This window comes from Platalea leucorodia, assembly GCF_965183815.1.
Source record: "Platalea leucorodia genome assembly, chromosome: 7".
NCBI classification, from domain to species: Eukaryota; Metazoa; Chordata; class Aves; order Pelecaniformes; family Threskiornithidae; genus Platalea; species Platalea leucorodia.
In genome coordinates, this window is record NC_138829.1 from 61,120,607 (window position 1) to 61,145,672 (window position 25,066).

The window sequence follows — 25,066 nt, forward strand, 5'->3', positions numbered from 1 at the left end:
CATGGCTCAGGAATCATTCATTCAGAAAATTCTACATGTTCTTCACCTCCATTTTGCTTTATATTCCTGAAATGGAATTCATGACATCATCACCATGCAATTACTGGACCATCTCAAGCTAGGCAAATTTTTGTAGACCAAATATTGACGAGAAAAATACCAACAACTACAAAACCAATATGCAATAAACAAACATCACACATACCATGTTCCAGTCTTTCGTAGTCTGAATCCAGAAGGAATGTTTTAAATCGATTTGATATGTGATGAAAAGCCAGAAACTTCAGATAATATTGATTGAACTCAAACTCGGTTGGGTATTGGTTATGAATCTAAAAAAAAAAAAAAAAATTCATTTATTACTATGCTGCAAAAAATGTTTCAGAGCAGATAGGGTGTACTGTATAATAAGCAGCATTATACTCTGTACAAAACCCAGGATTCTTCAAAGTAATTAAACTGGATATAAATCTTTTATGATAACTCTTGAGACACCATGTAACTTCATAGGCAAAGATGCTACTCCTGGATGTAGCTGGAAATCAAACTTTAATTGGAAGGTTTTGCAGCGGACTTCTTGATATTGCTCAGAACCCAACATAGCAGACATATAATGAGGTAATGCTGCAAATGATATTCCATCTACCATTACTGAAACAGCTAATTTCTGAAGTACTTGCTACCCTACACATATTTCTTCCTTTTCAAAATATGCACCAAAATATTACACTACAAAAAAACCCCCCACCAAACCAAAAAAACATACTGAGGAGGTGCCTTGCCATCATTCTTTTAAAACAGTAAAAACTATGTAACATCTTAAACTGTTATCCTCAGTTAGGCTTGGGATCTATCTAATTCAGTGAATGCCTGCAACAGGAGTTAGGAGCAGATATTTAAGAAGACAGTACAAGATTATCAGAGTACAGCACTGTGGCTGTTCACAACTGCTGCCTTTTGAACATTATCAGAAAGAGCCTGGTATAAGATTTTCATCATGAAGTTTGATATTCATGGCAAAATTTTTTAGCATTAATTACTGATGATATTTATACTTGATATCCATATAAAATTCAAGATTCTAATAATCTTGATGAGATATTGCTCACAGAAATTTCATGTGTTAATTTCAAATTTAAAATTTACTCTTCAAATAAGTTTATGAATTGTGATCTTTATTTTCAGAATTAAGCATGGTAATTAACTGAAAATTCCCAATTACAATGGAAATAAGTACAGTTTGCAATCAAAAAAGAAATTGCTGATTGAATTTCACATTTGAAATATGTCCCACTGTGCTTTGTCTAGCTTCACATAAAACTTCTAAATACCTTTAGTTCTGCAATCTTGCCATGTCTTGTCTTTTGCATTCCCACCACACTCATTTTTCCATTACGTATTTTTTCTCTAATCTCTACTTATTGGTTCCTTAAGAGAGAAACTTTTTTTTTTTTTTTTTAGTACTTATGGAAACTAGTATTAGACTACTTGAAGCTCCTTGATGTTTAGATTTTCACACGCGCCAGTTGAAAAAAAAAAACCAACCAGCTAAATAAAGAAAAAAAAAAATGCATTTAGCAAGGAAAGGTTATCTACCGAATGTACAACAGTGACACGAAAATCCCTTGAAAGGACCTATAAACACATACACAACGTTTCAGTCAGAGAATTTGTTGTTATCATATCTCAATATTAGCTTGTAGCTAGGCATTTAAAATGCTAAGATACTTTAAGATATCTCAGTTCAATATACCCACACTTACTTTATCCCCACTCCTCTCCTGATACAAATGACTACATTCCTGCACTGTTTTGTAAGAATAAAGCTAAGCAAATTTTTTTCTGTAATAAATTCAAGACTTCAACTTCATAGACAAAGTAACTTTTTAGTTCTCCTTATAAAAAAGAAAATATTTTTTCTGGCATGTATTAGATTAAAATATAATCCGAGTACACCAATTCTGTTCAAAAATGACATAATGTACTTTTGAGCTGAGATCCAAAAAGCTCTGCATATGTGTGTGCATTTAGACACATATACACACATATACAAGTACTTTAGTATACATTTTCTCCTTGTGTTAGGAGAAGTTTTCTTTAATATACTGTAAGAAGGAAAGGCTACATTCTGCTATTTGACATGAATTATACAGGATCCTAATTTCTACTTATGGTCCAATAATTATTTTAATACGTTTGAAGAGTTACAAAATAAGCTGCTACTAAAATCCTGTCATGGATCTAGGTGTTGTGAGTGATCCCATTTCTGAGAGTTCTGGAGCTACAACTAGGAGTTATAATAATATAATTTACTTTTAAAGTGAAAACAACTACCATCTAAATCATTTCTTTGATGAAGGTGAATAATGGAGTTATTGTTATTGTCTGTGTTTTAATGGCTGTGGCTGATTTCAGCACACTTGGAGATGGGAAAGGTGCCACAGTGAGGTGAAGTGACTACTGTTACGGATGATGTGTTTAGCTGCAGTGCAGTCTGCATAATTTAAAACATGACTGAGCTATCAGGGGAAAAAAGCTCCTGATAAAATACAGCTCCAACATCAGAAGTGATAAATTAGAAATTTAACATAGAAGAACACAATTGCATTAATTTAAGCAATTAGAAAGAAACATAAAAGAGATTTTTGTTACTGTAGGCAACATAACCACTTAGGTTGAGGTTAAATATAGCTGGTTTCTCTCTGATAACTCTGGTGCCATTTCAGTTAATTAATTGATTTTAAGGGATATACTCAAAATTTACATGTAAGTTAGAAGCAATGTTTTATACTTTACAATTTCAATGCATACCACCTAGAAAGACAGGTCTACAGGGACAGGGTATCTATGAAAATTACAACGGCATCATCTTTTAAAATGCTTGATCTCCATAATATATGAACATTTAAAACCTGAGTAAACCGACAGGTGTTTCTAACATTATGATTAGAGAAACTCAGTATTTCAGAATTCTTTTTCAAATCACCATGTTCCCAATTAACTTAAGTATCTCCTAAATGTATTTAATAATCTTACACTTCTATCAGCCTTTCTTAGTTTTTCAGTACTTCGATCAGCCTTCCTTAGTTTTGCAATACATTTTGGTTTTGTAGTCCCATTATATATGAATATTTACTTAGTTCAAATAAGAAATACACTACTCCGAAATGTCCTGTGCTAGTAATCACTAAGAGACTACTTCTGCAAACACTGGAATAACTGAATACATCTACCACAGGAGTAGTGCACTCACCTCCTCTTGTACAGGGTGATGTAACAGAGCTCCTTATTGAGCTTAAAAGAAGTCAGTTCTAGAAAATCATTCCGTTTGAATTACATTTAATAAATTACCAAATAGATACAAAAGAAAAATAAGAAAAGCTTCCTGCACTGACATCACTTTCATAAACTCAGTCTTCTTAGAAACAGAGAGAGTATCTGCCAGATGCTGTTATTGTGAAAGAATGATTTTGCATTAATAATTCAGCTGACACCTGGAGATATTGGCATAAACAATGACTTTTTACAAGATGATGCAGTTCTAATTTAGGAATCACTGCTTCATTTGTTTTCTCTGTATCTTTAGTTTAACCCATGACATTTAATGCACATACTGGCTCTGTAGTGACTTTTTTTCTGCAGCTAGTATGTTGAGACTATAATGGTTAAAAATATTTTGAAAGGACCAAATGTTTATATCCAGTGAGTGGGTGATTTTCAAATGCTGATCATAATATATTACACTTTAGGGTCAAGTTGCAATCTAATTGGATTCTGTAGTTGTCTAACAAGTTGCACAGAAAACAATGAAACTTAACAGAAATGTTGAAGTACAAATGTTAAGTAGATTTCTTTTTCATAGTAAATTCCTATGAAACTTCAACCATTAAATTTGACTTCAAAAGCAATTTCCCTAGAGTTTACAACCATATGGTTAGAATTTGGTAAATGAATATTATGCCATCATAAGTTAGAAGACTGATCGTCGTAAATCTATTTCAGAAAACTTATTCAGAGTTGCATTCTAAATAGGATTGTAACTCATTTAGCTTAAAGATTTTTTCTAATAACAGACAAGTCTATATTATCTATATTACACTGATTATGCAGTAAAGCTGTGGTCCCATGTCCTTTCTTGACTGAAGATAACACTGGCTGAAAAGATTATAACCCCTAGACAGCCCTATTTTTCCTCATGAGAAGTTACTGCCTCCTTCAGATTGACCTGCTGAACTGCTTCTAAATCCACACACCAAAATAAGATGGTCTTTTCTACCAAATTTATTCTACCATTTTGATTGGAAAAGGCAGGCAGGTTCACATGACTAACAGACTAGAACGGTGGTATCTCCACCAGAGGAGAAGTGATGAATAGCTCCAGATTGCTTGCAGGAGGTAATCTTTCTTCTGATACAGCTGCAGCTGGGGTATGTGGGCACAGCTTAAGACCAAAAATCAGAAAATACAGATCTTTCTGTAAAATATATCTGTTAATAACTTGTATACTTTATATTGCCTCTTAAAGATAGAGAAGAGTCATATACCTAGTGACATGCATCAAAGCCGCTATCTGAGATGAACTACAAAGGCAACGTTCTTCTATTTCCTTGACACATTCACAAGTATAGTAGCAATATTTTAGGCACCTTGCATCTTGAGGCAAAATCCTACCTGACAGTTAGTTGTTAACAGCAGGGATTTATCCCACTTTACATTTCATGCTAACTTTTAAAGCCAGGATAATTATAATCCATTATTCCATGTTCTTAGAGCTGCAGATTGTGTTAAACATAACTTAAAGAAAACCCAAGAATTTTGCCATGAAGAAAACATGGTACATTCTATTTTATGACAATAAACCAAAATCCTTGCATTTAATTTTTGTCTTTGTTCTGGATAACCCATTTGTTTCCAAAGTTTGCATGATCTCCGGACTCGAGAAAAAAATACTGTACAGGTATGTGTAGATAATTTCCTTGCTTTTCTTTATGCCAACTTTCTAAGATCTATTACAGTAAAACTGAAGCAAAGTGTTTCCAGGGTCAGAAACAGGATGTAGGCTATGTCTACATTAGCAAGTAATTCAGAGCAAAAAGAGCAGACAAACAGACTGAAGCAGCCGGCGCTGAGGTCCCTGCAGCTATACAACACATTTGTTGTTTTACTTTGGACTAGATTTAGTCCAGCTGAGTTGATGACCCCATTGTACATTGATGACCCCCATGGTTTTAAGCTAAGTGATGAATCATTGGTTCAGATCCTTTTAAGAGCTGGTGAGCAGCTCAAAGCAGAACTTTTGGGTTAAATTCTTCCAAGAAAAGTCTAGTACACATGCATCAAAACAGCAGCAACAAATGGTAAGGGGAGATGCTGGAGGGATTCGCTTCAAAATTACACTACTGCTTGAAATCAAATGTAGGTTTACTCCATTCTGCTAACAGACAGCGTTATCCAGTCAGCTCATTAAAGCTTAGAGAAGATGATGTCTGACAGCAGAGAGAATACAGAACCAGACGAATGATTTACACACAGAATTGAACAAACCACCAAGCAGATGGGTTTCAGACATGGCTATTCTGTCCTGTTGTAGCCACTGCAACCAAGAATTTGTTTTTTCTACTTCAGAAAAGGAGCAATAACCTTAAGCTATTATAAGGAATAGTTAGTCTGGTAACTGGGCAGATTAACTTGCTTGAATGAAATACACAGTACTGATTCTCTTTAGGGAAATCTCCCCATTTCAAACAAAAATTAACCGGAGGACCACAGCCATTGGGAAACAGATTGATGAAACAGGAGATGTGCCAAATACTTCTAAGGTTTTCTAATGGGGAATGCTGTAGGAATCGAACCAAATTCCAAGTATATTATTTATTAACTTGCAAGACAGCAGTAATGATGGCTGTTGGTGTTTAACGTTGGGATACAAACAAAATTTTTCTTTTCTCCAACATGTTCTTCATAAGTCTTTACTCATCTGCTTACAAGCCCATTCATTATCAGTCTCCCATAGATATCTAAAGATTGTTTTTCATTGGTTTAGCAAGTTATTCCATCTGTGGACTTTACTTCAGGTAGCAGAGTAAGTCTACTTGCTGACTTGTCTTTCAGGGTCTACTTCATGCAAGTATTCACTATGAATGTCTGTTCCCAGTAAGAGGGCTGGTGCTTTAACAGTCATCTTCTGTGAGACAGAGTCATCCGTAAATTTTAATACAGGTTAATAATGTCCAGGAGTCTTTTCAGTGAGAAAAATGAGAGGAGTGGAAAAGAAAGACCTATCTACAAGAGGAACTACGCAAGATCCTATCTTGTGTTTGCATACACAGAGACTCTGCAAAGCATTTATATTTACTGGTTTGAGATGAAGGAAAAAGACAGACTTTAGAATTAACCTGAAATGAGTGCAATATTCTTAACTTAACTTCTTCCTACAGGACGTAACTGTTGGCATTCATCTTCTTCTGAACATGCAGTATATATAAAAATAAGAACATCTCAGGACCCCCTGGTTTATAGCTTGTTGTTTCCAGAACCAATGGAGTAGAAGGCCTCTTCAAGGCTCATCATCAAGCACAAGGAATTAAAAACTGTCTAGTCACTGTACTAACAATCAGTCGATTTCTTCTTCTGAATAAAGGTACTCCAGACTGCGAAAAGCCAGTCTTAAGCTTAAAAAACTCCTATCTGAAATCTCTACATAAATGACCTTAAAAGATCTGTAATGCCAACTGTCCCTCTTAGTCTGTTTTGTGTGGATGGGTCAGTCTCTCTAGGCAACCATTCCAGCTCTTCTTGAGGTGAAATCCATTCACTTTAATAAAACCTAGAGAAGGAGGTTACTAGTCTTCTCTCAAACCGTTATCTGTAACATCTGAAATAGTGGCATTGACACGTTTATTTATTAATTCTTCTTGTAAACTAAAATTAGATAGAGATTGACTTACCTGATGCACACAGTCTAAGAACTGTAAGAAAACAGGAGCAAATCCACTACCCTGACAATTGAGAGTCAGATTACTACGTTGACTGAATTTATGACCAAAAGAGAGCCATTCTTTTTCCACCAGCATTCGGAAGCCTTCAAGTGTCCTATAGAAGGGATCACTGAGTAACTGCACCAGGGATACCACCTAGATCACAAGACAGGATATATTGTGTTAAGAGTGACAGAAGTTAGGAGAACACTTCAGTAAATGAATATAAATATTCCATAATGTGTTTATAGTTCAAAGAAACAAAAGCCTTCATATAAACTCAATTACAAGTATTTTACCGCATATATTAAGTATTTTTATAAAACAAACCAAATAATATCTCACATGAAAATGCTTCAATTAAATTGAGACTTTACGATACCTGTAAAAGTAAAACCTGAGCAACTATAGACTTTGGAATTCATTATAATGCTTACCATATTTAAATTACATTTGAAATAAACCCACTTTTATTAATAAAATAAGGATAATAAACATTTATAAAATAGTATCAGCTACTTCAGCAAAGAAGGTGTTAAAGAATTTGTCCTGAGGGTGACTTCAGAGTTTCTGCAGTGTTGCCATGCTATGGTGCTTACCAGACAATTTCAGCCTGTTTTTATATACAGCGTCCAGGAGACGTTAAAATGCAGCACAGACTTCTTTCACTTCCAGCTATGTATGTCCACTTCTCTATTCTTCATTGTTTGACAATGATTCCAATAATTATGTTAACATTCTTTTGTGGGTTTGTTTACCTGGTATCAGGACACTGGCTGCACATGAAGTTTTTATTTACTAGAGTTATTGATATATGTGCTTATCTTCTGAATTATGAAGCAACTACATGGACACAATGCATGCATTAAATGAGGCAGCGAGGCTTCATTCACCTAATTTATAGCTTGCTTCAGAAAGTTATCTGTTGTGGTGATCTGTCCTTGCAGCAGGTGTTACAGTCATTTTGGCACAAATTTAGTTTTCTCCCTGTGTGTGGTCTCCTAACTTCATTTATGGAAAGTGAATGGCAAGAGAAAGAATTCCTCTCCTTCCCTGCTGTGTTTGAAGTGTACTATGCTTACAAAGATAAATGAATAGTTGTGGCAACTTTCAGCTTTCATTCTTACACGTGGTCAGGTGCAGGAATGCAGATTTTATATCTAAACCTTAGTACTGTAAGTCCATCAGGAACTTTGGAACAAATGCATTTTAAGGAACTCTTTCATGGTGTAAATTGCAAATGAATGCAAGGATTCATGCATTCTAGTTTCTTCTCTGCTGACACAAGACAAATTTATTAATGTTATACAAAATTATCAGTCACTTGTGTAAAAAAGAATTGGCTGATGTTTTTTCTTAATATTTAGCTATTTCAAGGTTTTAATAGCATCTTACTTGTGCAGTAATATCCCAGCCATCTTCCAAACAAACCAATACAGAAGAACCATTTTCCAGGAGCTCAGAGATGATCACGCCCAACTGCATTATCCTGTGAAGCTATAAAGTATTACAAATAAGTAACATACTCAAGTATAAGACACATTTCCAGATATAATCCATAAATAGAATATTTTAATATTTAATATTAAAATATATATTCCAAAATCTACATGTAGCACAGAGAAATGCATTGATGCAACAGATTAGAAAGCTATAAAATGTAACAGGCTCAGGATTTTCATCTGACCTACAACAAAACTAAGTAAAGATTTGAAGATACTAACTTAAACTATTAAAACCAATGAGTACTGTAATAACATAGCTGTCATAAAAAGGAGAATGCGAACAACACAGTTGACAGATTTATTGTAGAGAAATTCCATCCTGGGCTTAACACGAAAATAATTTCCTGTGAAATGTTAAGGTTCCATAAAATCACTATGTACTTTGATGGGAGAACCCATGTAAGGTATTTACAAGATAATATTTCTAATGCTCAGTCTCATGGAAGCTGGAAATTAATGAATATAATAACAACAACAATAATAATAATAATAAAACAAACCACAAACCTAAAAACGAACACAGAAAAATCCTACTACAACAACAAAACAAACCACAAACCTAAAAACGAACACAGAAGAATCCTATTTCTATAGCCTGGAAATAGTTTAGATAGATTAAATGGTGTTTCTTAGGCAGACTGCCTAAAACACATGGAAAGAAGATACATTAATTATTTGCATTCTAATATTCATTATGCAGTGATACTAAAATTCCTTGAGCAGGTGGGTTAGCTATTTTCTCTGGGAAGGGTTATTGACTTGAAGGAGATTGATTCAAACATGATAGGTATAAGCAGGTTAAAAGATTTAGGTGAATTTGTGCAATTTTATCTTACTATGAGACTTCTCATTATTATTACTAAAAGGAAAATCTACATGGTATTTCTACCATTTTTGTCATACTATGACAGCATTTTTGGAAAACAATAAAATAGACAATATGTAAGCAATTCAGCTTTTTACAGTAGACTGAAACTGCTCTTTGCAGAGCACTGAACACACTCCAACCAATAGCAGCAGTAGGAAAGATGACAGCCTGAAAGAAGGGAGAAAGCAGTGTAGGAAAACAAATCAACAAAAGATGGCAAGAGATATCTAAGATCATTTATGCAAGGAAAAAAATAAGTTCAGAAAGTACAGAAGGCACAGGAAAGTGACTCAGGGAGAACAAAATTAAATTGGGGAAAAAAAAAAAAAGAGGAAAAAAGATCAACCAAACAACAGCTAAACCCTAGAAAATTCATCCTTGTTTAGGGCAGTCTGATTTTTTCTTCTTAAAAAAAAACCCCAATCCTATTAATATTACCATGGAAAATCTGATCGAAAACACTTAACTCCTCTGAACATTCAAATAGCCATTACTTAGAAAATAAAAGAAACTAATTTTCCTGCAATTTTTAATAGGAAAATATTGAAAAGAGCACCAGTTTTTAAAACTAATCAGTTTGTTTACTGTTCTATACTTTCTTAGGCAGCAGAAAAGAAGAAAGGCTGTTTTTTGCCATCCTTAATGAAGAAACTCATATGCAGTCTGGTTATACAGATTCAATATAAAAAAATGCAAAATACTATTTTTATCATTTGTGTTCAGAAGATAGGGCAGCACTTCAAATTTCTTCTTACGTATTCACATTCGTATAAAGAAATATTTGGCCTATACAGTGTTAAAATCAAAACTGTCTAACTTCTATTGCCCAGGAGAGGAAAGCTTAACACAATAAAAACACATTTCCAAAATGACAGATCTATGTTCTTTCACAAGAATAGTAAAAAATGTGTCAAATCAGTGATAAATTAACTTTATCACATAAGTCACATACGGCATGATTTAAACCACAGAAATGTGGTTTAAATGTCCCACAGCTAGTGTGTGACATTATGATCTAGTCCTGAGCAAAGAGTGATACACTATTACTCTTCCTCTCAAATATGCCAAAAGAGAGTATCTCCAATGTTACAATCTCCCCTTGATCTCTGTGCTGCTGTAGGGACGTGTTTATTCCATCAAAGTGACATTCAATTAATTTATCTATACTGATCAGCTTGCTCAACTACTCCGTGATTGAAAATGTTCACATGATGAGGGAGTCAAGTCTTCAAGCTCTTCCCACTTCTCCCCTTCCCGAAGAACGTGGTGGCCAGACACAGCAATGACCAGCTCCTATGCTCCCTAAGGAGTGATCACACCTCAAGCGAAGAAGTTAAGCCACTTCTTGCACTGTAGCACATTTCAACCAGGAGTACATTTTTTGATGCATAACTACTGAAATGACTGTGTTACTCACATGTCTGTCCTCCTTAAGAAATAAGCATAAAAGTCTATTCTGTTTTCTATGATTAACTGCATTTGAGAAGAACATATGCAGCAGAGGATTCCAAACATAACATGCAACTGTTAAAAAACATTCACTATAATTAAAATGGTTTTAGATTTACAAAGAGCTGACTTTCCCACATTCTTCTTAATTTGAATTCTGCAAAGTTCCTTCCACAGTCTTGCCTTTGTTTGGTTAATCTTTATGTAAGGGAATATGGGATAGGGAAGTAAAGGAACAGATTCAGAGAGAACAGTTTAACACACACACACAATCCCCTCTCCCCTGCAAACACTTCCCCATATCCCACAACAGATAACAGATACTAGCTTATTTGTTAAATACTTGTGCATATGGAAATTCAGGGTGGGAACACATATGAAGAGTAGAATATCAGTTTTAAAATCAAAAGGCTCGTTTATTGTTCTATACTTTTTCCTGATTTTTAAAATATATAAAATAAGAAATAGCAGTTAAAGACCATAAATTTATACAGGCAGAAAAAATGGTCATCTCTACGTGGTCGTGTTATAAACGATAAATTATGTTATGAAAAATGCTTCCCACATTTGTAAATGTTATGATTGTATTAAAATAATAATGCATATGTAATGACAGAATTGATAGTACACAAAATAATTACAATGAACAAAGAAAAACAGCTGGTTAGAACACAATAGTTCTCTGTCAGAAGAGCCTGAAATTTATTTTGTGTAAGCAGTACTGCATATAGATTATTAGAAGTACCTGTCATATAAATTACCTGTGGGAACCACTCTGACTCCCCAAGTGCTTTAAGGAATGTTGCCTCAGAATCCGTAGGAATAGTGCTGGGAACACAAGCTCTCATCAGCTTTTTAAAGCTTGCCTTTGTCTGTCGGATGTCACTGAATTCAACAGGAACAAATTCACAATTCAAAGCAAAATCAAGTTTGAATCCCTGTATGAAATGGACAACAGCAGACGTAATTTAAAAGGGAAGCATATTTTTCACTGACAGTCTCATCAAATTTCAAAGTTTTCCCTGCTTTGTTACTAAATATTTCAATTCCTAATTAAAAATCTGTTTAGTTAAACACCTGCCCAGGATAATAAAAATCCTTACAACACTTTCAAAATGTACCATAATAAAGTACCCATCTACTACTCATAACAGCAGAATGTACTGCATGGCAGTCATATTTTAAATAATAATAATTATAATAAAAATAGTAGTAAAAAAACCCAAAGTTGAGTGATAAATCTGTTGAGTTCTTTATATACAACATCATGTGCTTCCTTCAATATTTTTAAAGCAAATTAACAATAAATTAATAAAAATTAAAATAACTGTATGGATGACATACCAACAGTCCAGGACAGATTCTAGTAGTTCAATAAAGCAGAAAAAAATAACCCCCAAATCCAAAAAGAACCCCCAAAACTGCAAACTAGCTGACTCGTCTAAGCAGTCACTGCATATTGAGACAGTTGTTTGTCTAAAGTACCTATTTCAACACAGAATAGCAGTCAGGGAACACCTGATATAATTTCCAAGAGGTACGTGAGGTTTTCCTAGCAGAATTCTTCATGTTTTGTTTTACTTACTGCATTTAGAAAATGAGCAATAAGAGAGGACAACTGAATTAAGAGATCAAGTTAGCTTACTGGAAAAAAAAGAACTATGATGAAAAGGATAATATGGAGAACATTACTAGGAAAAACAATTCTCATGTATGAAGCATCACTGAAGATCTTCACAGCAAACTTTGTCAGTTTTCTTAAGAAATTGCTCTTTCATGGCATTAAACCTGGCCTGCAAATAATCTTCATTAAGCTGCTTCATAGGATGCCAAGTGAAAATGTAGGAAAGTGAAAGCCCAGATTTAGTTCTGTTTATATTTTGGCATGGTTCAAAAATAAATTCAATAGTTCAACTAGCAAATTTGCTTTTTTAGAATGCTGACTTGTAATAATGTATGATAAAAGCAATCGAGAAAAGTAGCACAACTTCCTTAAAATGTTATATATTTCTGTTTGTATCATCAATTTATGTGACATGATATTTTGCAGAATAAAGCAGGTCCTTATAGGAATCAACACCAGTAATGCATGCTCTGCCAAGCCCTTACAAAGCCAGCACAAATTCCAAGTTAGCAGGATGCTAACAAAAGCTAGGAAAATACTTCACAATCAAAAATCAACAAAATTTCTTTATACAAAACCAAAAGTTGAATTGATCTTATAGACTAGATGTAAACCAACGAGAGAAGGTTCGAAACAATCACTTAATCACTATGCAATTTTATTCTTACATTTGCTAACACAATACACTTTTCCTTAGAAATGCCCAGAGATGACTCATCTTCTGCAAAATTGTATTATTAAACAAAACAAACAAAAAGTGAAAAACCCGTAAGCTCTAAGCCAGCAAGGAAATCATCCAGCATAATGTAAGGATCCTTGAAGTACTGATTTTTAAACCATTTCCAAATTATATACATCGTACTGGACTTCAGACTATTTAATGTTGATTTTGTCCAACGCTTGCTGTTTGTATATCCAATAGTCAGCTCTTTTCATATTCTGCATCATAATACACACCTGTATGGTAACATATTAAAAATGCTTTAATCTATACCAAGCACTAACATATTACCCCCATCTACTTTGTGACTGCTGATACGTTAAACAACTTCCATTTTCTGCTCAAGTTGTCTAAAGGGTCACTTCAAAGCAGCAGACTAAAGATGTTTCTACTACATATCTTTAGATGCACGATTGAACTCTTCATTTATCATTTATTAAGATATCAAACAAATAGAAACATGAATAATTGTTACTATTGGATTATGGCAATTCAATTCTATGTGATTTTTTCTCTTCCATTACTCTTCCTGTGTTCCTTTTCATTGAAGTGCCTACTCTGCCAGAGCCTTTTGGGGGTTACAGTTATGAAAGAAGACTTAACAAGATGAAAAATTGGTATGAATAGACCTGTTTGAATACTTAGGGAAGAATGTTCTCCAGAAAAGCAAATGAAAATCCCAACTCAATAAAACTGAAAAATTTTGCAGGAAAATAAACAGTTTTCTTACTGTTCAAAAGAACAGTTTGTTCTAATAATGATAAATGATGATTACTTTCAAGATTTCTCTTTAGTCTTTTATGTTATATTCTTATGCTTTATTATATTAAATCAGAACACTTTGATTATAGATATTTCTGGATATTTCTACAAATTATTGTTATGCTACTTACATTAGAAAGTGACAGAATGTCAAATGAAATCTAACTAATTAAAAATGACTACTTTGTGTACCAATGTGTAATGAAGAAACCAAAAGGAAAGTGAATTTGCAAACCAATTCTAAAAGACAAAGTAAAAATGGAATAAGAACTAATACCTGATATATAACCATCATTTAAAAATACAACTGAAAATACAAGTAAGATATGAAAGAGCATTTGAAATTACAAAGGAAAGTCAAGATAGAAACAAAATTTGCAAAGAATTTTGGTTCATCATTCTGATACAGCATGACTCTTCCATCTCCTGATATAACATAATTTCAGAAAGAATTGAATACTGATGTATTTTCCTACTGCCAATAACTGCTTTTGGAAGTTATATAATTCAAATAGTACATAATATTTTATGTATGCTGACATTCTGAATAATAAATTAGAAAACAACTGATTTTTCAATCTTTGAACGCAGAGATTTTAAAAAAAATAATCCTCATTTTCTGAAAAAAAGTAAAGCTACCAAGAATTATTGCAGAGGATACCTGTTCCTTAAACAACTGCATCTAAAATATTAAAATCTATCCAAAAAGGTGTACGAAACTGTAGACATCATGGTCCTCTTCATGTAATCAAATCAGGGTGGGCAGACTTCTGGGTTGGCCTTATTCACATGAATTTGGTTTCATGTGAGTTTAAGTGCTGCCCACAGTAACAAAGGTTTTCTTCTCTGGTAATCGCTTTTCTGACTAACAACATTCTGTTTGCTTCATAACATATTTCAACACACCAGGAAAAATAAAATTACACTTTAAATTAAATTACCAAATAAGTCTGTTTCATGTTTCCCAAAATAGAAATCACTGAGATGACGACTCAGCTGAACATTATATGAGTAGTCAGTAGAATCAGAATACTGTAGTATGTATTTAGGTGTAATTAAGCCTGGCTCTGAAAGCAATAACTGACAGATACACAACTCCAGCACTTCCCTTGGAATAGCTCTGAACAGTCTCTGAAAGGGGCAGCAAGCTCCGCTGCTGCTACACCAGCCTCACTCCATTTGCCTACAGTCCCCCCATTCATAGAATCATAGAATCATAGAATCGTTAAGGTTGGAAAAGACCCTTAAGATCATTGAGTCCAACCGTTAACCTAACACTGCCAAGTCCACCTATACCATGTCCTCGAGCACCACATCTATCCGTTCGTTAAATACCTGCAGGGATGGAGACTCAACCACTTCCCTGGGCAGCCTGTTCCAATGCTTGACCACCCTTTCGGTGAAGAAGTTTTTCCTAATATCTAACCTAAACCTCCCCTGGCGCAGCTTGAGGCCGTTTCCTCTTGTCCTATCACTCATTACTAGGGAATTCATCTGTATCCCAGCAGCTACACTGAGCACAGCCAAACTCTGCTGCCCTTGCTCCTTGCAAAGCCAATGCAGGGAGACAGCTGAGACAGTGAAGAGGTGGTGACTTCCGAATATGAAGGCTTTGCTGGATGCTCTGTTGCCTAGCTATGTATTTTCTTCCTAGCCGTGTCTTTCCCATTTGAATGCTCTTACCTTGTACAAAAGCTCTTCCATTCCTCTAGTCATGTTACCCATCTTTGTATCTCTTACCTGTACTACACATCAGCCCTTGACCAAAAGTGACAAATAGGGCTCTATGTACAGAACTTTTGTGAGTTTGAGCCTGATCTTTAACTGCTCTTTAAGATAATTTAGTATATTTTAATTTATGTTAACTTTGTTGTATTATATAACCAGAGAGCTTGATTTTCATCCTCCCCTGCCCCCACTGAGTTACACGGCATTAATTGTTATTCTGTGTATAGGAATAATCCTCATAAGAGTTTACACCTTTAGGAGAGTTATCCATTCACCTTATCTAGAATATTATTTACTGTTTTGTAAAAACATTAGGGTTATTAAACTCAAGCCAAATAAAAACTACGTTAACATTAAACAAAAAAAAATTGCCATTACCCGTAACTGAGATTTTTCTCCAAATATATAGAGGGCTGCTTGCCGTCTCAAAAGCTGACTTTGCAGAAAAGTGCTGCTACTGTAGGAAGTGGTGTTATCTTTCCCTGCAAGTCTTGCACCAACATCAATGAATGGAGTCTGAGTGTTGATAAATCGGTTGCTTGAACGAAGACTCGCCCACACACCTTCATAAAGATGAAAAATACTTAAAATCCTCTTTGCGTGAGGCACTGGAGATCAGAATTATTAAGGCATATGCTAAAACATAATTTGGAAAGTAGAATGCTTAAGCATGTCATTTGCATCCCTCATAGGACATAATTAACAGCACGTACCGGAAAGAAGTATTTTCATAACAAAAATTGTCAAAAGCATCCTACTGCATTGTCATTTAACCTCAGATACTAACCAAACTATGCATGGTGCTTTCTATTGAAGAGAAAATGGTTGCTATGATATCAGTAATACAATGATAAAATGAATCACAACTTGCAAGTAATTAACATCCATTTAAGTCTATGGAAATAAAATTGCTAGTGTTGTTCTTTTCAGAAGTAGGGACAAAAATTTGATGTATTTCCTTGTCAAAGGCATAATATTTTGGAAGTCTAACTAGTAAGAATATTATCTAATTACTTCAAAAACAGAAATAGTATTACTTAAAATTCCCTGTTACCTAGAATTCTCATGTTCCTTTCACCTTACACAATGTAATAGTATCAACCATATCGTATCATAATGAAAATGTATATAAGGATGATCAGTTCAAATATTACATTTCAGGATAAAGTATTCCATATTTACTCTTGACATGCCATGATTAAAATGCAGAATGCCATGAATTTTAGTTTTTAATTGTCCATGTCTAATGGACAATTAGAAATGACAATGAATTTAAGGAAGTTCTTTTTTTAATCACGTGTTTCACGACTATATTCTACCAAATGTGACTATGGTAAAGTTGTGTGAGCAGAGAGAAGGATGCCTAGATGATCACAGTCTTACAGTTTTAATCTGGCAGTAAGATCACCATTACTCTGGCAGCAGGGCATGGTACACAAATCCCAAAGCTAGCAACAACATGAGCTTGAAACAGTGCAGTGTGACGTGGAACCACGGACTTGCATCTGAAAGCAGCACAGCAATATTTGAATGGCATTGTACCAACCTAATAACCGCTGCCTCTCAACAGCATTTTTAGTTTGCATATTGTGCCTTGCTGATGCAGCTATATCGTCATTTTCAGAGGAGGAAATTCCTACAGCACACAGACACGCTCTGATCTGATCATGCTTAAGTAAATTTTGTGATTTCAACATAAGATAAAGTAGTGATAAACCAGATTGCCAAGGCCTGTTTAGGACCAGCAGAAGAAAAGACAAGTAGTAAATACTTTCCTGTTTCTTGTCCCTTAGTTAATAACAATAATTTTGTGAGACTGTTTTTGTGTGTCCAATGTGAGGTATGTGAAAGGTACTTGATTTTCAGAATATAAATAGCACTACTTGACAATCAAATCCCTTAAAGTATACTAAATTTGGCATTCAAATGGCAGTGTGAAATTCTTTAACCCAATATGCAGTAAATCAGATTATCAGAAGAGACTCTTGTCCATAAATCTGTGAAGCAAGATATTCAAAAGAGGCACCAGAAATACCTCATAGTAGTAGAAATTTAGATAAACAGTACCAAAAAGCCCCTCCAGCCCCTTCAGTAAAATCCAATAATATGCATAGCTAACATTTCTTGCATCAAAGAAAAAAGCTGCAGACAACAGGAAAATTCCACTGAGATAGCTCAACCAGCAAAATAATTTTATTCTATTTTTTAGAAGCAGGATTATGTTTCTATTAAAGAATAATTCTGTACAGTAATCCTCAACAGGGACTCGTCTGTACAGTTTAGCTTGTCTGCCTGTCTGGCTGCTAGTCTTAAATGTCAGCAAACGAATAGGAGTAACAGAGAATGCTTGGCTAGGAACTTATGTATTGGTAACAGTTCTAAACAGTTTCCACTTCAAAGACAGCCAGTTTTATAAAATACCTCACACAGTAAAGTAGTATTTTTAGTATAAACTTTTGTTCCACATCTGAACTATTACAGATGAAATAATAAAAACTTCAGCAAGCAGAAATCACAGCAAGTGTTTAATAAGAGAAATAATTTCTTGTTCATTTGGTACGAAAAAATGCTAGCTCCAACACAGACAACTGTCCCCAAAGATGATACAGACAAAAATACACAGTCACACTTTCCAACATTTTACAAATGCAGGGCCTCATTAGTGCCTGTAGAACATCAACAGGAACAAAACTGGTTACATGCAGATGAACATGTTTACCAGTGATGGATAACAGTGATTAAAAGACACAATTATATTTGTATTATACTTCTATTCTAATTTTGCCCAGTATTTTTTGCCTTATTTTTTGTTAGCAATATCTACCTTTTATTATTTGGCATATATCGTATTATTATGACTTTCTAATTTGGCAGAAATCAATTTTTCCATGTTCACTAACATGAACAATAATTTTGGAAAGAAAGTTCATTGACTAGATAACGGTATTTCTTAGCTATTTTACTAAAGCAGTAGGAGTACTAAATGCTCTTTTGCAGAATTAATTTTCTGCTGTTTAAAAGTTTCACACGGAAAATTTTCTACATATCGTTCCGCATTAGATCATAACATTATTAAAGAATAACATGGTAGAAGTGTGTGGCTAATCACTGTCACCGCATCATACATTCAATGGCCAAAAAAACCCAAAACAAAACAAAACCACAACACTGAACTAAAAAAAACAAGATTTTGTTAATGCAGAATCAAGGCTTTCTGTCAGTATCGCTTTAGCATGTATTAAGATATTGCAGTAGTTATGGAGATGGTAGAAAAGAACGTGCTTTCAGGACACAGTATACAGTACCTTGATGGACTCTTCCCTTAGTTGCTGGTTTGGAATTTGAATGAGTGAAACATTTATCTCTGTACCCAAGCACTGGTAGATAACAGTTAAGACAGAAGGAGGAGGAATGGAATGCACATTGCAGCGAGACACATTGCCGGAGAAAAGAAAAGGGTTACTTATTAATTTCCAAAGATCTAGTATATATTGAATTTCTTTATAGTACATGATTTATCAGACAGCACAAATCTTAGTCATCACAAGACAAAACATCAATCAAGCCAGAAAACCAATATAAAATGGGAAGGAAGTACCCATTTATCAAAAAGGAGTAATTTTCATTGTCATTGCAATAGTTTCAAACATGTAGCACAGCCATCATGTGTTTTTCCCTAATTATAATACCAAAGGAAATGTAACGATTAAATAATTCTGCTGAATACTTTATTGAAAGCTTCTATCCATCTGAAAGTTAGCTTAATTAACAATCCCAAATCTTAGTGCTTTTCTAAAGAACTGTTTTAGTCTATTTTAGGTACATAATTTGATGGACCTCAAAATCAAACCGGAGTGCAAGATGTTAGTTCTATAAACCTACAATCAATGTTACAGGACTGTGTGAAAGTATATAATTTAGAAAACATCTACTATCTATCACACAAAGAGATTTCCTCCCCCCTTGCAAAAATTCTTATTTTCAGTGGGAGCCTTATATGCTTATCAGAGGGTGTATTTTTGGCTCAAAAACCACGTCAACACAAGCAACTTCTTTTAATACAAATATTCTATTAAAACGTATTCAAAGTATTAATGTCTCCTGCTTTTAAAATAAATGTCTGAGCTGAGTCTGTATCTATTAATTATAAATATCCTAGTATTTTTCCAACAGCAGCAAATCATACTGAGAAAACATTTTATTCTACTAAATTACACAACAATGCCAGGTAAGAAGTGCTGTTCTGTAGAACCACGCTATACTTATAAAGTAATATAAGAAGAAAAAGTATGTATTTTGAGTGAACTTAGAGTTCCTATAAAAGATATCACCCAAGCTATTGCCAAAAAAAAAGGTCCAAGAATGAAAATATATGATGAAATATAAGTATTTGGCTAAATATTTCAGATCAGAAACAACTTAACTGGGCTTTAGGCAACTACTTTGTTACAATGTTCCAGATAAAGTAAATAACCATACCTGACACGGACACAAATATTCAGGACAACTGATGAGTATTCAGAACAATGATGATACTTAAAAATGAGAAATACTATTCAAGCACTGGCACATATCTTTTAACTTAAATTTTAAATGGATGTGTATTAAAAATACATTGTCTGGCACAAAAAATAGAAAATGTCATTTTCAATTGGTGTATCATAGCTGAACCTGGCTTTTGAGCCCTGGCACGTGTGAGAATAAAAACAAGGAAAGAACGAGGGATCCAGAATCAAAACCACAAAAATACTGCTATTGTATTTTGTACAGTGTAGGGCACAATCCATAGCTGCTTGCTATGATAAAGTAACTAGCTAACCTCATTGTCTTTTTTTTTCCTTTTTCTTTTTTTTGCTTTTTGAGTTATTCTTAGGAATATGAAGGAGAGAGAAATCACCATTTTTAGACTGCCTGCATAAAATAAGTTGGTTTTTTTTTCAGCTGACCAAAACCTTGTATTTTTGGTCCTGCAGGCAGCCTTGTGACACTACTTCACATGTGAAATATAACTAGCTGTAAAAAAGTAGTAAAAAACTTTGCAATAATAAATCACGTGAATCAATTTATTTGAGAACAACAATTTTAGAGTTTCTCTATACTTTGTGTATTTTAGAGTTTCTTCTGAAAGAATTCTGTTCGCTAATCTAAAAAACCTAGTCTTTACTCCTCTACAGGGAGATACTCCCTTTCCCTGTTCTCTCTTACCCTGTCAACTTCTCACCTTCACTAGGGCTCCCATTGTACTTGTCAAACATTCTTATGTTTCAGCGAAGTCCTCATGTATCCTGCTGAACTGTGAATAGACTGCAGATACTGGGCTGTAATTACACCTTTCAGATATGTAGAGCAGGTGTGGCATCAATCCAGCAAGACACAAGATAACTTCTCTGCCCTCTTCCTGATTACTGCTGAAATTTAGCCAAAAGACTTCAATGTCCAACAAAACGTCTGTGACCTAATACCGCCTTGAGACTCCTTTTTTCTTCACTGAGTAGCAACAAACTCATCCTATCACACTTACCACAAACTCCAACCCCAGAACCCAGCAATAGTTATTTCAGTAATCCTTTTATCTTCGAAAGACAACTTCCATACAGTCAGCCAGCAAGCTTTCCCTTACTTATCTGGAGCACCTTCACTGCCCCTCAACACCACTTCGCTGTTGGCACTTTTGTCCCAAAACAAGAGGATGGAATACAACCAAATGTCTGCTGTCAGCTACCCAGCATTTTCACTATTTCAGTACAAAGTCAAGCTGGGCACAGCCACCAATTTATCTAACAATTCCAGACACTATTAACTCCTGTTCTCTTAGGTCCCTAGCCACTTTACCTATCCAATTAAAATCACTATGTTTTTTTCATCTCCATGTACTAGAATAACAACACAGTGAGCAGAGAGCATAAACAGAACTTTTAGATATGAAACATGCATATACTATGGTTAATGAAAAGGCACAGAATTTTCCATTCTTTGGTGATCACCATTTAACTGCCCTTTCTCTCCTCCCTTCTGCTACAATTCTCACATAACTTCTCTACACAGCCCTGAGTATTTTCCTTTCTTCTTTCCTTCCTCCCTCCCTCCCGCTTTTTTCCTTCCTTCCTTCCTTTCTCTAATCCTGTCCCTCTCTTTTGAAAGTTTTTCTCTACAAAATTGTGTTATTCTTCCCTATATGAAGCCACAGTTTTTCTATCACACAATAATTTAGGTTGGAATGGACCTCAGCAGGTCAAAGTAGGTCTAAGTAATTTTAGATGAGGTATCTTACGGCCTTTCTCACTCCCAGCTCTGAAAATATGAGCTGCATTTGCTGTAACATGGTTAATGCACTGCTCACAAAGTGGAAGGAGTCAAAAAAAGAAGAAAAGTAACTTTTAGATGCTTAGAAATAATCGTAAGAGCAGCCTTCAGGGCTAAAAGGTGATAAACGAAATATAAAATGCTCCCTTTTGGAAAACAGATTCATCCCTATCCCAACAAACATATATTTAAGGAATTTGATGCACTAATTTATGCATGTAATGCACATTAAAAAATCATAACAATTTCATCAGACTAGAAGAGTAAAAGTAGTTGGAATCCACTTCACAGAATGAAAGCTTCTTGTAGAAATGCCACTGATGAGCCCTTGTACCTAAGAATAACTATTTCCAAAGAACGCACTGTATCTCCTTATTTATTACAGCCTGGCCACATAACTCCCTCCTATACTGAGTAAAATTATTCAGATAGATTATTTGTAACTTTATGAAGCAACAGCTAATCTTCAGCCAAATGCTGGAACGATCTGTAATTGGAGATTCTAAAGTGCATTCAATCCTAATATTAAATATGCATTTTCAGGCCATACATTTTAATCGAATTAAAAATATGGATGAATCACAAAGTATTTAGAAACATAATTCATAACTGAGTGCTTAATTTTCCACTAATTTCCAACATGAAACGAGCTTTATTTCAATGGTAAGTAAAGGACTTAAACAGAAATTAATACTTAAATAATGTTATGGACTGAGGCTAATCTGTAATTTCTATTTTGTTGTTTCACAGTGTAATGAATCGGTAAGCAGTGTAATTATTTTTATTTCACTAACAGTTTGTTATCATTTATTATTTCAAATATTAGACTTTGAGCTAGTCTTACTAACCTCCTCGAGCAAAGCTATTGGATAGATTTACATCCAAATGTCCTGGCACTACCTGCTTAAACACAGTAGACATTCTTGAAGCCCTCCTTTCAGTGCCTAAAGTCAGCCAAAAAAAGAATAGAAGATTAAGAAACTACAGTGTTACTCGGACTAACACTTAACATAACTGATAAAAATGCCCTTCTTCACACAATACAGCTTATTCTTGCCAATTTTGTACTTCAGATTTTTTAAGACACATGTATACATTGGCAACAGCATGGAGATGTTAGATACAGCTAAGCAATCAACATATTTTACAATAAATGAAGCAAAGCATGCACACTCTGGGAACTGTGTTATTTTATAAGAAAAGCCACTGTTTGGCTATATTAGGCCAATTACCACCAACTGAATAAGACAAGACAGACACAATTTCAAGTCACGTACTCCTCTTTCTAAGACACGGGGGTTACCTTCACATAAACCTTACTAGGTTTCATCACAAAATAACTAAAATAAAACATAGATTAATTTCTTCATGATTCCACATATGCATAACTCAAATAGTGTATTTTGAAAGATTCACTGCAAGTAAAGCTCTATTTGGAACTGACATTAGAAGTCCATTATGAGTATGTAATACACATGAAAATGCCTTCCATTGCTGCTGTAGCTAAATAGTGCATCTGTTCAGATAGAATTTGAGTTTGCAATCTTGTATTTTCTCATGATATGAAACAGAGTAGTATTTTGCATTCTCTTCAATTTGGCAGTCTCTTATTCAATATACAGATTTCAATATGCTCAATTTGTTATAAAAGACTTTAAAATGGCTCTTTGCTTTTGATTCCGTTATATAATGTAATTGTTGCATTTGATATAAAAAAAACCCAAAACCTGGAAAGATTTGGCATCTTGATATTCTGGAGAACTCTATTTTATTTGTTCCAGAATTGCAATAAATTACTAATGCCTCAAGACTGGCCCATCATACTCAAGTATCATCATACACAGGCAGATAATTGTTTACTGTCAGATTAAGAATACTGAAAAATATTCTGGGAAAGATTATAAACATCCTTTACCTACGGAAAATACATTCACTGAAACTAAGAGTGATAAGCTATCTGGAAAGTGCAACAATAAAGAAACAACAGAATTCATATGGGGCAAATTGAACTAACACCAAATCAGAGAAAACTCATTTCTCAACTTAACCATAGAAAAACACTTTACAAAATCGATTTTACCTGGAGATAGAGCAATTGTTGGTCTAACAGTGAGAGTATTACTGCCATTCATTTTGCAGTGGACGGATATCACATTCAGTAAGGCCTGTAGGTATTTTTCTTGTTCTATACTGCTTGAAGATTCTAAGGAAGCAGGAGCTAGAGTCACAAGAAGAATGGAATGCATTAAAATACAAGTACATTTATAAATACAAAGAATACCAAAATAAAAAGCTTACTATGTAAAGCAGAGCACTGAAAGTGTCATGGTTTGTCTATCAAAGGTTCAAAAAGCCATTCCTTTGATGACAAAGAATGCTCAGATGTTCATCACCTGGCTGCAGAGCAGCACCCCGCAATGTTCTCTTTCATTCCACTGCACAAAGCTAAACTTCTAAAAGTCTGTTAACCCATGGTTACTACTTAAAACATGCATCATTAACCAGTGATCAATACAAACAGAATGGAGATGATGTAGTTTTCCCTTCACTCTCTGAACAAAAAGTAACAATTCTAAGTTTGTGCTACTTGTCAGCAAATTTCAGCCTTTAAAAAAAATGTGTAGAGAACAGATAGAACTGTGTCTTTAACAAAAGTAAGTTAAAACCATATTCAACCAGCTCTTCCTCATTCCAGTAAAAGAAGTTTACTTACCTATAACTGGAGGTTTCTTGAGATATATTGCCCATTTACTGAAAGTATACATATATCAAAAGACACCAGTGTTCATGCACTCTGCTGCATTTAGAGACATCAATGGACACAATCTTCATATCCTTCAAGTACCCTACCCCCAGAATCTGACCTTTTTAATGGGATAAAGAAGAGAGGAAAGGGGATGGACAGTGCATGCACACCTGGATAACACACATCAAGGCATCTCCACTTCTGAAAAGTAACGTTCCTGTTCCCTAGTGACAGTCCACCTGCTCCTTCACCAGTAGGTAACTTCAGAAAGTGTCTTCCCACGTGCTTAGGTAACTTGTAGGAGGCAGGGCTGCACTGTTGTGAGAATCACAATTCCTTCTCCGAAAACCTCTGAATACCTCAGATACCTCTGAATAATCCAT

At 34.5% G+C, this 25,066-nt stretch overlaps 1 protein-coding gene across 5 annotated transcripts in view; it reads right to left on the reverse strand.

Annotated features, from left to right (window-relative positions):
• The window catches only part of SBF2 (SET binding factor 2), a 326,647-nt gene that overhangs the window by 16,988 nt on the left and 284,593 nt on the right, over positions 1-25,066 (reverse strand). For all 5 annotated transcript variants that reach the window (XM_082317789.1, XM_082317787.1, XM_082317788.1 and 2 more), the window contains 6 exons: positions 24,018-24,155; positions 16,013-16,197; positions 11,561-11,737; positions 8,373-8,474; positions 6,948-7,133; positions 206-332 (listed from right to left, as the gene is read on the reverse strand). In XM_082317789.1, coding sequence (XP_082173915.1) covers positions 206-332; positions 6,948-7,133; positions 8,373-8,474; positions 11,561-11,737; positions 16,013-16,197; positions 24,018-24,155 — 915 coding nt within the window. The remainder of the gene's footprint in view (positions 1-205; positions 333-6,947; positions 7,134-8,372; positions 8,475-11,560; positions 11,738-16,012; positions 16,198-24,017; positions 24,156-25,066) is intronic.